Genomic DNA, 15821 nt, shown 5'->3' on the forward strand with positions numbered 1-15821 from the left:
AAAACTTATATATTCTGTTCCAATTTATAATGATCTATTCAGGTTACGAATACTGATTAGACTTTTTGCTTTTGCAATAGCATATGCTGGTGGTCACTCTATTCTCCCAAATTTGAATTTAAATGAATCTGTTTTATTGTAAACTTGTACAACATTTATTTGAAAAGAATACGAGCTGAGTTTCTTGTCAGTTCTTTTCATCTCGCAATCATTCTGAACTGACGGTAGATTTGACATAAGATAAGAATTTGAAATGAAGTAATATTTTCTCAACGGTATACAAAATTAAGGCAAGAACTTAGGTATAGCCATCTTCCTCCTCGCTAAGATCAAGTTCTTCCCCGTCAGCCCTGTCAATGACACTTTCTTTGGCATCAGTCTGCACTCTTTCGGAATCGTCAACATCTTCTTTTCCTTTTTCTTCCCTTCTCCGTGCTTCTCTCTTCTAAAGTCTAGTGAACCAGGACGGTGTTCCATCCAAATCATCTGATCCTCTTCAGGAATACCGGTTTGGATGCGAAATTTACGGGGTACCTGAAAATATAATTCATTAAGGTGGTCTTGTTGGTCTAGCTGCGTAGCACACTGCCTTACTTCTAATGGTAGCGGGTTCGATTTCTCGCACGATTTAAATATGAGTATTGTATATAAAAATATGGTAGGATGGGTAGAAGGGATTAGTAAGGACTAGGACTAAGGACTAATGCTGGAAACATAGTTCCCAGCGTTTCAGTTTCAGTTAGACCCACAGTACGGACGCAATTTAAGAAAATATAAAACAGATATTTACCAAATAAAAAATAATATTATGTAAGAGAAAAAAACAAATTAAAAAAAACAGTAAAGTGTGAGCGCTGTCTTCATCGCGTTAAAACGCGCGCTGTCTTCACCGCGCCAAAAAGAAGCTCGTCGTCTTTAACGCGCTAAAATGCGCGCGCTGTATTTAACGCGCTAAAATGCGCGCGCTGTATTTAACGCTCTAAAATGCGCGCGCTGTATTTAACGCTCTAAAATGCGCGCGCTGTATTTAACGCTCTAAATTGCGCGCGCTGTATTTAACGCTCTAAAATGCGCGCGCTGTATTTAACGCTCTAAAATGCGCGCGTCGTCTTTAACGCGCTAAAATGCGCGCGCTGTATTTAACGCTCTAAAACGAGCTCGTTGTCTTTAACGCGCTAAAATGCGCACGTTCTCTTTAACGCGCTAAAATGCGCGCGCTGTATTTAACGCGCTAAAATGCGCGCGCTGTATTTAACGCGCTAAAATGCGCGCGCTGTATTTAACGCTCTAAAATGCGCGCGTCGTCTTTAACGCGCTAAAATGCGCGCGCTGTATTTAACGCTCTAAAACGAGCGCGTTGTATTTAACGCGCTAAAATGCGCACGATCTCTTTAACGCGCTAAAATGCGCGCGCTGTATTTAACGCTCTTCGTTGTCTTTAATAAAATGCGCGCGCTGTATTTAACGCCAAAAAGAAGCTCGTCGTCTTTAACGCGCTAAAATGCGCGCGCTGTATTTAACGCTCTAAAACGAGCTCGTTGTCTTTAACGCGCTAAAATGCGCACGTTCTCTTTAACGCGCTAAAATGCGCGCGCTGTATTTAACGCTCTAAAACGAGCTCGTTGTCTTTAACGCGCTAAAATGCGCACGTTCTCTTTAACGCGCTAAAATGCGCGCGCTGTATTTAACGCGCTAAAATGCGCGCGCTGTATTGCGCTCTAAAACGAGCTCGTTGTCTTTAACGCGCTAAAATGCGCGCGCTGTATTTAACGCTCTAAAATGCGCGCGCTGTATTTAACGCTCTAAATTGCGCGCGCTGTATTTAACGCTCTAAAATGCGCGCGCTGTATTTAACGCTCTAAAATGCGCGCGGTGTCTTTACCACGCTAACACGTCATGTAAAGACAGATATTGAAATATTACCATGAACTCATTGCAGACTTCTTTTATTGGTTTATAATGTGGTATATGAACTTGAGATTCAGGCTTGGGCACTCTAGCGAACATCACTTTAGGGAAATCTGGTTTCTGATACCTAAAAAATATTAAGTAGTAGAAAGTCATAATAATAAGACAGTAAAATTCAAACGGCGTGATTTTCCCAAGCTAAGAAGAGGTAGAGATATTATGGGTACTGGACAACTGATATACTTAACACGTTAAAGAGCGCATGCCCACCGGTGGGTCAACTCTGCAACGAAAGTAAATTTACACGTTGGGACCGGATGATCAGCGGTGGGTCACTTTACGAAAGTAAATTTACACGTTGGGACCGGGTGATCACCCGTGGGTCACTTTACGAAAGTAAATTTACACGTTGGGACCGGGTGATCACCCGTGAGCACTTTAATTGAAATAAATCTAGGGGTCTTATAATGTCTACCTTAAATTATTGTACACTAAAAACTAATATACGTAATTAACAAGAAAAAAAATGCCGGTCCCTATATAAGAAATAAGATTTTTCACGGTCTTCAACGTATGTACTGGACAATTGATATACTTAAATATATATTTTTTTTGTAAATGCATAGATAATATGCGTAGAAAACATTCAGAGAAATATAAACAAAGCCGAGGAACGTTGCTAGTATTACATTTCAAATATTCACGGCTCGTTTAATCGCTCGATAGTAATGTACAGACTGACATTTACAACTTATTTCTTATGGAGTGGCATTTCTGTATTATGGATTGTAGTAGACTAGCTGACCCTCGCAACTTTGTCTGCATTACGCTTACTTGACATTTATCATTATATTTAGCTCAATTTATATATATATTATATAATAAAGAACCCTGGATAATTATCACAACGCCATCTAGTTCCAAGCTAAGCAGAGCTTGTATTATGGGTATACAACTGATATAAATACTTAGATATATTTTTTGTAAATACATACATAATTTTATGTCTAAATTAGTTACAACAATATAACAGCATAGTTTGCGCTCTAGTGTCAAGTAATGGAAAGCGTATTTATGATTTCTGTAGTGGCTTAATACAGATACGTCAAATATAAACCGGTGTTTCAATTAATAATAAATGAACTTCCTAATTTAACAATCATATAATAAAACTTTTTATCTATCTATCTATCTATCTATATAATATACATAGAAACCACCCACACACCGATACAAACAATCACACTCATGAATATGTTTGTACCGAGCGCGGAATTAATCCACGATCATCAGAAGTCAAACGCTATGCACCGCTAGGAGCGCGGAATTAATCCACGATCATCACAAGTCAAACGCTATTCCCCGCTAGGAGCGCGGAATTAATCCACGATCATCACAAGTCAAACCATGCACCGCTAGGAGCGCGGAATTAATCCACGATCATCACAAGTCAAACGCTATTCCCCGCTAGGAGCGCGGAATTAATCCACGATCATGCCAAGTCAAACCATGCACCGCTAGGAGCGCGGAAATAATCCACGATCATCACAAGTCAAACCATGCACCGCTAGGAGCGCGGAATTAATCCACGATCACAAGTCAAACGCTATGCACCGCTAGGAGCGCGGAATTAATCCACGATCATCACAAGTCAAACCATGCACCGCTAGGAGCGCGGAATTAATCCACGATCATCACAAGTCAAACCATGCACCGCTAGGAGCGCGGAATTAATCCACGATCATCACAAATCAAACGCAATGCACCGCTAGGAGCGCGGAATTAATCCACGATCATCACAAGTCAAACCATGCACCGCTAGGAGCGCGGAATTAATCCACGATTATCACAAGTCAAATCATGCACCGCTAGACCACCAAGGTAGTAGCTAGTTAAAATAACAACGTACCATACCAAATCCCAATGGTCTCTGTACACTGGTGAACCCATTATGATCTCCATTCCCCTTAAAAGGTCGCATCTGCAGAGAAAATTTAATTTATAACACATATGTATTACGAATTTCACGGGATAATGTGATGCATGTGCAACCTCGTCGGTACGCACAAGCCACGCTAGCAATTCTCCCACTATGAGAGCATTGCAATTATTAAATTTATTTTTAGGTAAGGTCCAAGATGCTGACGTATATACTGAAGCCTTGCTTTCCATAATTAATAAAATAAGAATATTTTTATCATTGTATAGTTCAAGTATTATAAATAGTTTTAAAATATAAACGTGTTGGCAATTAACTGTAAGTTTATATAGTATTAATTAAATAAATAAATTCATGATATAGGCGACGGTTATATACCACTTACCATCAGGTGGGTCTCTCAGCTGGTTTGCTATACCAATTATAAAAGAAGCTACTTATACTTGCCGATTCCAATTCTTCCTAATACCCCAATTTGGTCCCGTCCGGGATTTGAACCAAGTGCAAAGCGTTAACGGTTTCCTTGTTGGCAGGGCTATGCTTCTTGTAAATCTTATGAACTCTGTCCGAAATAGCTGTCGCACGCTGTTTGATATCAACTGTATGGGATATAGGGAGACATTCGTTACGAACCTCGTGATTTCGTTTACCTTTCCCCCTGTTTTTGCCACAGCTATGACACTCCCCCCTATCCTAGGGTGTCGTCACATATTTTAATACCTACCCCCGACTTTGTCACATCTATGAGACTCCCTTCTCCCTAGTGTCGTCAGATATTTTGATACTTCCCCCCGTCTTTGTTACATCTGAGCATCCGCCCTCTAGTGTGTCGTCACATATTTTAATACTTCTCCCTGTTTTGTCACATCTATAAGACTCCCATCTCCCTAGTGTCGTCAGATATTTTAATACTTCCCCGTCTTTGTCACATCTATGAGACTCCCCTAGTGTGACCTTATATATTTTAATATTTGGACTATTTCTGGTAATAGACAAAATTTCGGGTTTTAATTAAGTATTGAAACATAGACATATTTGACAGCCTCGGGGGGGTCCAATAATCGCATTTAGCCGGTACAATTTATCCAATATATTTGTTTGTAGCAGTGTTTTCTATCTTATGTACGTATTTACAAAAAAATCATCATCATCTGCTTTTTCCTTATCCCATTTACAATTTATACGAAAAAGAGATGGATGGACTGTGTGAAAGTATATTTGTTTGTATCCGTCTGGAATGTATTTACAAAAAAATTATATCGATATATTTATATCAGTTATCTAGTACCCATAGCATAAGCATCTAGACTTGTGTTATATGTACTATGGATAGATGGCGCTGGGTGAATTGTCCAGGGTTGTAATTATATTCGTTCATTTAAAAGAGACCTCTGAACGTACCTGTATATCTTTGAAGTCATGAATATTGATCTCAGGTAGCTTCGAAGGGTCTTCCAACATCAAAAGTCGGGTACCGTTTATACAGTTTTCTTTTATACATTCCTAAAAAAAATTATAATTATAAGAGACTCCGTTACTAATACATTCCACTATAGAAGGCTGTTATCTTAGATACATGTGCAATAGTCCGTCGCTTCCTAAGTGCTACAAGAGAATAAAAATAAAAATCATCAAGCAAAATAAAGTAACGAGAGACTTGGCATGTTCCGTCGTCGGTACTAGACAACTGATACAAATACATAGATATATTTTTTCGTAAATACATACATATACATGGAAATCACCCAGATCGATACAAACAATCATTCTCATGAATACAATGGTTGTATCGTGCGATAAATCGAACCTGCGACCATTGGGAGTTAGTCGGTGTGTTAAACCGCTAGACCACCGAGGCCAAGGAGACGAGACGTAAATTTTTTTATATTATAATTTTATCGCTAACATCCAGCTCAGTATACAGATTCCTTTGAGAAGAAGTGGCAAGAAAATCAATCGTTTTTTTTTTTCCTTTTTTTGTTTTGGTTGTTCTTTTATAAAAAAAATTTGAACCTACCTGTATATCTTTTCATTCTCTTATAAAAAACCTTTTTTTTTTCGGACTACTCTAATGCTGTTGGCCGTAGCTGGCCTTTACAGCTTCACCGGACGTTATGGGGCGAGTGCAGATGGCACTCCAAACCCGCGGAAGGACTTATGGAGCGGCTGAAGGCCAACGCCTACCTGACGGATACGACTTTAGTCTGAGGGCACCACTAGGGGTTCAAACCTCGGCTCAGGCCGTCGTAATTTCGATCCCCGTTTGAATTGGACGGGGGATCGATCGGAGGGGCATAAAAAACCTCTAGTACCTATAGGTACTATGTATATATGGCACGGGGGGAATTGTTCAGGGTTGTTTAATAGTTCTTTTAAAAGAAGACCTCTGAACCTACCTGTATATCTTTGAAGTCATGAATATTTATATCGGGTGTCTCTCAAACCTGATACTGAGGAAGCCCTAAGTCCACCATCCATTTGGTTACATCCTCAACACTCCAGGATAAGGCATCAGGAAACCTCATTCTGTTGACGATTTGTTCAGCCATCTCGTATAAAGTGGTTGGCGATTTGAGGCAGGGATTCAGTTTCCTAAAAAAGAGAATAAAATAAATGAATAACCTGGACAGTTACACAGCGCCATCTACACCCACGGTAAACAGAGCTTGTATTATAGGTACTAGACAACTGATATAAATACATAGATATATTTTTTTTTATTAATACATACAAAATATAGAGATATAAAAAATAAGTTTAAAGCTTCTAGCATTAAAAATGACGATACCTCCATATAAATTTTCATCCTTTTTATCCCCTTTCAACCCCTTATAACCCTTTTATCGCATGTAAAAGTAGCTGTGTGGGACTGTGTATAGTGCGTTGGGGTCGGTGCAGCCAACGATGGTGGTAATTAAAGATGCAATATGTAAAAGGATAGTATATTATAAAAATATATGTCGTAACAAACTATATGAAAGCAAGAGCAATACAAGGAATAGATAAAAAGGAATAAAAAACAAAACCATAGCAACCGATATAAAATATAAATATTTAAAAATAGGGAATAGTCGTACCAGCCAGCGGCCAAAATGTAAGGAGTCCTGTACAGTAGCGTATGTCTTTTGGTACACATATAGTCTAGACCCTGTAGACTATATGTGTACCAAACTTCATTTAAATCTATCCAGTAGTTTTGGCAATAAAGCGAGACAGACTTACTTTCGCATTTATAATATTTAGTAAGGATATATTTTGTATGGGTATTAGTATGTTTATATACTTACTATTAGTATCTTTATATATAAAAATTACGTGTCTCGTTGTTTGTCCGCGATGGACTCCTAAACAACTGAACCGATTGCAAATCGGATTTGCACATTGTGTGCAATTTGATCAACTTAAAAGATAGTGTATCAATTTATAGTCGCAATATTATTTTATTCAAGAACCTTAGCCACAGCAACGCGTGGCCGTGTCTGATAATATATATTGTTTCAAATTCAAATTCAAATTCAAAAATCATTTATTCATGTAGGACATTTTAGCCGCTTATGAACGTCAAATTTTTACATTCCAATTTTTTTTTTATTAGGGTAACTTCTTTAATAACTATGAACTATACTAAATAAATGTTTTTAACTAACAATTGTATATGTATACATCAAATTACTATTTTTACATTAATATAATATAACTTTAAATTAACTATGTATTTCTCTCTTAAATTTCTATAATATTATGTCTTTTAAAATTTTGTATTTTCCCATTTGGCGCCAAAATATTTTATACTTTTTTTATGGATTTGTGCACACTAAGGAACCGGGTTGTCTGTAGATTGCTGATAGCGATAAGACCTCTTTTTATTTTTATTTTCAATATATTTGTACTTACTGTCTTAAGATATGTTTATATATGCCAATGAAAAGTTATTATTATTATTATTATTATTATTAGAGAATCCATTATACAGCTATATTGTTTTGTATAAACTCGAATAAATTATTTTTAGTTTATCAATATATAAATTTATGTTGTAATTTTTTTATGAATACTTAAGATATAAATCTTAAGTATTCCATTGAAAATCTTGTTATCTCTGATAAGCCCGACAGTTGACTGTTAGAGAATGCCATTAGGCATGAAATCAGCCATATATACAGTTTTGTGTGCAACCGAATAAATAACATTTAGTTTTGTAATATTTTATGTTGTAATTTTTTTATGACTTGGTATTAAACAAATCCATAGAAATTTTATCTTTTTACCCTTCTACAATCAACACGTATTTTTTAGCGATAACCATTACATAGTATAAAACAAAGTCGCTGTCGCTGTCTGTCCGTCCCTATGTATGCTTAAATCTTTAAAACTACGCAACGGATTTTGAAGCGGTTTTTTTTAATAGATAGAATGATTCTAAAGGAAGGTTTATATATATAATACATGTACATCCGTGCGAAGCCGGGCCGACTAGCTAGTCTTATATATAAAATTCTCGTGTCACAATGTTAGTTACCATACTGCTCCGAAACGAATTGACCTATTTTCATGAAATTTTATATGCATTTAGTAGGTCTGAGAATCGGCTACTATCTATTTAGTGGTATTATTAGTCCGAAAAAAAATAAGACAATAAATTTCACTCAGATCAAACAGTACATAATAATTAGAATTAAATAAATAAATAAATAATAGTAGTATCAAAATGAGTACTTGGTTTTTTTATAAGGGTCTTCATGTGGAAAGCAAGTATATGCTTTGCATCTGGTTTTGTTTGGTGTTATGAAGTGTCTCTGCTTCTCGGGCACGATGGTAGACGATGCTCGGCGTTGCACTATGAATTTTGCTCGTCGTATTTGACTATCGGTTTTCTTTTTCTTATCAAATCAAATCAAATCAAAATATCTTTATTTAAAGTAGATCTATTACAGACTCTTATGATATGTCAAATCTACCGTCAGTTCGGAATGATTTCGAGATGAGAAGAACTGACAAGAAACTCAGCTCGTATTCTTTTCAAATAAATGTTGTACATGTTTACAATAATACAGATTCATTTTTAAATTCAAATTCAAAATATCTTCATTCATGTAGCTCTATTACAGATTCTTATGATATGTCAAATCTACCGTCAGTTCGGAATGATTTCGAGGTGAGAACTGACAAGAAACTCAGCTCGTATTCTTTTCAGATATTGTTTATAATAATACAGATTCATTTTTAAATTCAATTTTGTGAGAATAGTGTGACCACCAGCATATGCTATTGCAATAATCAGTGTTCGTAACCCGAACAGACCAGTCCCTCATTCACCACGTTTAGATACCTCTATCTGCCCCATCCATAGTTGTAACTACCTGTTCCCACGACTTCGTCCGCGTGAAATTTAACTTTATTTTTATAAAATAAAAGTAGCTTAAGTTACTCCTTATTACATCAGCTATTTGCTAAAAAAAGTCCCGTCAAAATCGGTCCAGCCATTTCCGAGATTAGCCGGAACAAACAGTGAGACAGACAAAAATTGCAAAAAATGTTGTTTTGGTGTATGTACTCGTACCGTATTTATATTCATATGCATGTAGTAAAAAACGGTTATTTCAATATTACAAACAGACACTACAATTTTATTTATATGTGTAGATATTATTAATTACTTACAAAAGACACCTCATCGTCATGATCCAACATTTCAGAAGTAAGTTAATAAAAAAATACAATAATCTAAAATATTTACGACACTAGATGTCACAGATTAAAAATAATATTATGACAGTTTGAGAATTAAGAAATAATAACGAAAGAGATTTTAATGTCGCTGGAAGTGTTAATAATTTAATATTTTAATTTAAAAAACTGTGACTATTAAAAAGTGCTTATATTAAGTTTATTTGAATAAAGGTTATTTCTATTTATATTTATTTCAATCGTCTTCTCTAATCACTTACGTTTAAGTAATTCAATTGAGTTTCTTGCCAGTTCTTCTCAATTGGATCTATATACAGAACTGGACGGTAGGAAAAAAATTATAATATAAAAAATTTGACGTTCATAAGCGGCTAAACGTCCTACATGAATAAATGATTTTTGAATTTGAATACATATAACGCGATGTTTATTACGACCAAACTCCTACGAAACGGCTTTTCCGATTTTCATAAAGTTTTGTGCTTTGACGGTCTCGGTGGTCTAGTGGTTTAGTGGACGCTTTACGTCCGATGGTCGCGGGTCCGATTCCTCGCATGGTACCTACAAACGTTTGTATTAATGAGTATGATTGTTTGTCATTGTGTTTTCTATGTATATAATTACAATAAATTAAGTGTGGCGAATCTACTATCATCGTGCGGCAACACCGTTGCCTAGTTACGATGGGGCTAGAAGAATAACAATCTTGTCAAAATCGAGACCGAATCATTTTCTTGTACATACCTATATATTCATTGTAAATATTTCGTAATTATAAATATGTACATAACAACAATCTGGACTCATCATTTCACCTCCTTCTTTTCCGCTACTGCTACAAGAACACAACATAAACACAAATAATAGCGGTAACAATATAGACGCTAAATAAGTATTTCTGTATTTGTCTCACTTGTTTTGCGAAACTCTACTTTTTTTTTTTTTTTCTTGTTATATATGTTTTCTTCTTGTACCAGATTATTCTATATATCATTTTTTAATATAATATAGCTTGTTTCGCCATCTTTCACAAGTGAAATTGATACAAGTAGCACATCAAGCAGTCAATGGGCCAGGTATAAAACGAATTTACTCGTATAAATGAAAATTACAATTAAAATGAGCAAATGCGAGTATTTAAAAAATGAGTTAGATTTTCTTGGTTATCATATATAACGAGCCAAGGTATGAAACCTACGCAAGAAAAATGGCAAGCAATCGATAAGTACCCTAAACCCACGACAGTTATTTGGGTATAATGAATTTCTATTGTTACTAAAGTGCATAATATCTTAAAACTTACAGTTAACTTTTATAATTTTATTTTGTGTATATGTAATATTTTTTTTTTCTCAAAGGGAGAATATCTGGGACACAGTTGCCTAAATACATCAATATAATAATTGCATTTACTAATGTCTAGTAAGACAAATTCAATATTGTCTACTAAGCACTGCCGTGTCTAAACTGTGTCACCCCACCTTACAATTTCCTATTGTTATTTAGTATATAAGATCATTATTTCTATGTACATATTGTCAGTTTATTATCATCTGTAATATACTCGACCAACAATCGTATTATTAACCCGCAACAGTCTAGTACCCATAACACAAGCTCAGCTGAACTTGGCACTAGACTTGTTTTCATACCGTTTTCGTTTTTTTTTTTCAATATACATTTTTTTTTCACAGGTCCACACACGGTTGACATATCTGAGACATTTGATAGTGTCTCTGGCGCAGGCGCGAGATATCGACCGAACATTGTTAATCTTTTCCCACGATTATTATGATGAGGAGATCAACAATCTGGTGAAGAGCATAGACTTTACAAAGGTAGGGAATCTATTTTTGCGGACTACTCTAATGCTGTTGGCCGCAGCTGGCCTTTACAGCTTCACAGGACGATAGGGGGCGAGTGCAAATGGCACTCCAAACCAAAAGAAGGACTTATGGAGCGGCTGAACACTCCAAACCAAAGAAAGGACTTATGATAGACAACTCTCAATTCAAACTTTATATTAAACAAATGTTATGTAAAAAAGCCTATTATAGGATAGATGGATTTATAGATGATAGCAATATATAGCAAGTATAAGTTTATTTGCGGACAACGTTATAATTTATTTTTCATACTGCTTTCTTGATATATGATAGCGTAGCGGCTTTTGTATTGATTGCCGCATGCATCCTCATGTAAAGTGCGAATACTGTAACTACCATATAGTATTTTTGTAGCTGTGACGTGGTCGAGTGGAATGAGTAGTCATGCTCACTAAAATGTCCAGTCATGTGGCGGCGTGGTGGGCCGGGTCATTGGGCTCCCTAAAATATGGTCGAGCGCAGTGATGCCTGGCTCATCCGTCATACTCGTGCTGCTTGTAGGGACTGGTCTGCTCTTATCACTACGACTGATTTAATCTTATTGTGTTTTTATATTTGAGTCTAAATAAATTAGTGCTGGTTGGTAGTTTGTATTCACACGTTTCGACTTGTAAAATGTGAACTTACAAGGATTGTTTAAAAGAGCAACACACGAGTTTCTTGCTTATTCTTCGTGTGATGAGACAGCTTTCCGAATAAGCAGTAGATTAAAAAAAATGTTGACTATTCAAAAGTGCTTAAATTAAGTTTATTTGAATAAATGATTTTCTATTCTATTCTATTCTCACCTGACGGTTACAAATTTAGTCTAAGGACACCTCTAGGGGTTCGAACCTGTGCTCAGACCGTCGTAATTTCGATCCCCGTTTGTGTTGGACGGGGGATTGATCGGAGGTGTATATCCATTTGACAGTCTCTGTGGTCTACTGGTTTAGCACACCGCTTCCAACTTTCGCGGGTTCAATTACTCCCATAGTGCAAACATTTGTATTCATGAGTATGATTGTTTGTATCGATCTGGGTGTTTTCTATGTATAATACATAGATTTTTTTCTTAAATACTGTGTGTATTTACGTAATGTAAATCTATGTGTTTGTATCAGTTGTCTAGTACCCATAATACAAGCTTTAGTTAGCTTAACTTTTGAAATGATTTGTATTACATTTTTTTTTATATTATGCTTTTAACGCAAAATTGAATGTTTATTTGTCTATTATAATAATAATAATCTCAGGACAATTTACACAGCACCATGTAGACCCAAGTTAAGCTAAGCTAAAGCGTGTGTTATGGGTACTAGATAACTGATAATAATAATAATCTCAGGAGAATTCACACAGCGCCATCTAGACCCAAGTTAAGCTAGCTAAAGCTTGTGTTAAATACATACATATTATACATTGAAAACACGTAGACCGATACAAGCAATCATACTCATAAATACAAAAATTTGTGCCGTGCGAGGAATCGAACCCGCGACCATCGGAAGTAAAGAGGTGTGCTAAACCGCTAGACCACCGAGGTCGTCAAACTCTATCGTGTATTAATTATTATTACCCCTTACAGGTGATGCAAATATTCTACCCTTATTCAATACAAGTGCACCCACACGAGTTCCCCGGAATAGATCCCAAGGACTGTCCTAGAGACGCGAAATTTGAACAGTAAGTAGGATAATAATAGGGGGTTTCAAGAAGGGTATATTAAGGTTTTTTCTCTTAACCCTTCGAACGTTTTGACACAGATCTGTGCAGCCCTCTTGAACCGTATTACCGTCTTGTCACAGATCTGTGCCCGCAAAACAGTGACTTCTTTTTAACCAATTTAGTTCTTATTTAAAACGAAATAAGATTGAAATGTATTTGAAAAAATACAGCTGACGGCGCGCATACCGCCTCTTCACTTTCGCCGCGACAGACGATAAACATTCGAAAGGTTAAGTTTGAGACGAAGTTAAACAAAAGGTACACTCTATCCTGAGGAGATAAAAACCATCGCCCCTAAGAATATCCTTCAATTCTTGTCCCTGACGGGTCTAAGTAGCGAACTCTGAATAAGGGCGAGCAGAATAGATCTATGTAGGTCGCAGTGCCACAGGTGCTACAGGCACCTGACAAAAGCCCAAACAACCCAATAAATAAAAAAAAAAACAATAATAGGGGTTTTCAAGAAGGGTGTATTAAAGTTTCTTTGTTCTCTAAATTTGAGACAAAATTTGTAAAGGTTAAGGAATCTCCCTCCCTTATGAAGGTAAAATGAAATCGGGAAAGAAAGTTTGTATGGAAAATTGTAATTTTTTGATCTATTAGATCTATTTTTTATAGCATTCAATATCTGCCTTTTTTCTTTTATTTATTTATTCATGAACAATGTACATTGTATTTGAATGTTGATACGATGATTGATAAAATTAATAAATTTCCATGTTGTCATTTTACAGAATGTCATTAATAACAAAAAAAAATCATCAAAAATCGTCAACTGAGTATAGGCATTTGTCTATTAGTAGTGACTTCAATTTTTTTGTAAAGCAACTCAAACTATTGAATAATTTAAGATCCTTCGGTAACTTATTATAGAGTATCACCGCTTGATTTCTTGGGCAGTGTGTTACTACGTTTAGTGTAGGAATTATTACCTTCTGTATATTCATACATAATGTTAGGAGACAAGAAGTATTCCCGATGCAATACTTCTTTTCTCCTAACATTTTTTTTAGTCTATTTTCTACAGCATTCAATATCTGCCTTTTTTTCTTTTACCCCGTGCAATACTTCTTCTTTTCTCCTAACATTTTTCCTCGTCTATGTTCTATAGGATTCTATATCTGCCTTTTTTCTTTTACCCTGTGCAATACTTCTTTTCTCCTAACCTTTTTCCTCGAATATTTTTATAGCATTCAATATCTGCCCTTCTTCTTTTACCCTGTGCAATACTTCTTCTTTTTTTACTTTATACTATTTTAATATATTCAGACAATTTTGTATGATGGTTATTTTTTTTACAGAGCAATAAAACTGAAATGTAACAATGCTCTACACCCGGATCTGCACGGCCACTACAGAGAGGCGAAGTATACACAAACGAAGCATCACTGGTGGTGGAAGGCCAATAGGATATTTAATCAGCTCCAGAGCACTGCTGGTCACACAGGTAACATATATTAGAGTTAAAAATCTTCAAAATATTTTCACCGTTACTTCTCAATTTCTATACTCAAATCCTTACTAATATTACAAATGCGACAGTAACTCTGTATGTCTGTCTGTCTGTCTCGCTTTCACATCAAAACTACTAAAACCATTTAAATTAAATTTGATACACAGATAGTCTAGACCCTGAGTAAGGACATAGGGTACTTTTTAATGGGAAAAAAAGGGTTGTAAGGGGTTGAAAGGGGTATGAACGGTTGTATGGCAGAATCGTCATGTTTGAAGCTAGAATCTAGAAATTTATTATGAGGCTGTTGATTTAATATAAATAAATATAAAAAAAATTACCTTTAAATAAAATAGGGGATGAAAGTTTGTACGGAAATTCGTACCCAGCAGACGATGTCGCGGGCACGGGTAGTATTCTGTTTACAAAAATCTTCACTTATTTCCAAAAAACAGCAATATATATAATATTAATACTACCTTTAAAGACAAACTTGCTGTCCCCAAGTAGAGTATAGAAAAAGTCAACAAGTCTTCTATGGGGGTAGATATGAAAATTTACAATAAGATACCAAACGTTATACTGGAGTTACCCTTAAATAAATTCAAAACATCTGTTAAATCATACTTACTGAGCAAAGCCTAGGCTATGACGCTCTATTATAATTATTAATAGTATTTGACAGGTATGGTTCTCTTAAACGGAGGTGTCGTTACACTGTATCGATATATTTCGTTACGCGTATTGTTGAAATTGATCATTCCGGGCTAAGTCCGTGTATAAACCACTAGGCTATAACGCTGTATTATATTTATTAATAATGGTATTTTACAGGTATGGTTCTCTTAAACGGAGGTGTTGTCACACTATATCGATATATCTCGGTACGCGTATTGTTGAGGCTGATAATTGCCGGGCTAAGTCCGTGTATAAACCACTAGGCTATGAAGCTATATTATATTTATTAATAGTATTTTACAGGTATGGTTCTCTAAAAGGCAGCTATTGTCATACTATATCGATATATCTCGTTACGCGCATTGTTGAAATTGATCATTCCGGGCTAAGTCCTTGTATAAACCAATAGCTTATGAAGCTATATTATATTTATTAATAGTATTTTACAAGTATGATTCTCTTAAAGGCAACTATTGTCACACTATATCGATATTTCTCGTTAAGCGCATTGTTGAAATTGATCATTCCGAGCTAAGTCCGTGTATGAACCACTAGCCTATGA

General features: G+C 35.7%; 2 protein-coding genes across 2 annotated transcripts in view; one reads left to right on the forward strand and one right to left on the reverse strand.

Annotated features, from left to right (window-relative positions):
- The window catches only part of LOC131845347 (alpha-1,6-mannosyl-glycoprotein 2-beta-N-acetylglucosaminyltransferase), a 51952-nt gene that overhangs the window by 21805 nt on the left and 14326 nt on the right, over positions 1-15821 (forward strand). The window contains exons 5-7 of the mRNA XM_059194396.1: positions 11230-11373; positions 12989-13086; positions 14430-14575. Coding sequence (XP_059050379.1) covers positions 11230-11373; positions 12989-13086; positions 14430-14575 — 388 coding nt within the window. The remainder of the gene's footprint in view (positions 1-11229; positions 11374-12988; positions 13087-14429; positions 14576-15821) is intronic.
- On the reverse strand, positions 133-9594 carry LOC131845341 (uncharacterized). Its single transcript, XM_059194391.1, has 8 exons — positions 9509-9594; positions 8564-8727; positions 6292-6439; positions 5249-5350; positions 4295-4446; positions 3818-3889; positions 1924-2035; positions 133-534 (listed from the first exon to the last, which is right to left on the reverse strand). Exons 1-8 carry the CDS (start codon positions 9536-9538, stop codon positions 286-288), a joined length of 1029 nt encoding a protein of 342 aa, XP_059050374.1. The 5' UTR covers positions 9539-9594; the 3' UTR covers positions 133-285.

This window comes from Achroia grisella, unplaced genomic scaffold, assembly GCF_030625045.1.
Source record: "Achroia grisella isolate CSIRO2021 unplaced genomic scaffold, CSIRO_AGI_Agris_v1 utg461, whole genome shotgun sequence".
Taxonomy (NCBI): Eukaryota; Metazoa; Arthropoda; class Insecta; order Lepidoptera; family Pyralidae; genus Achroia; species Achroia grisella.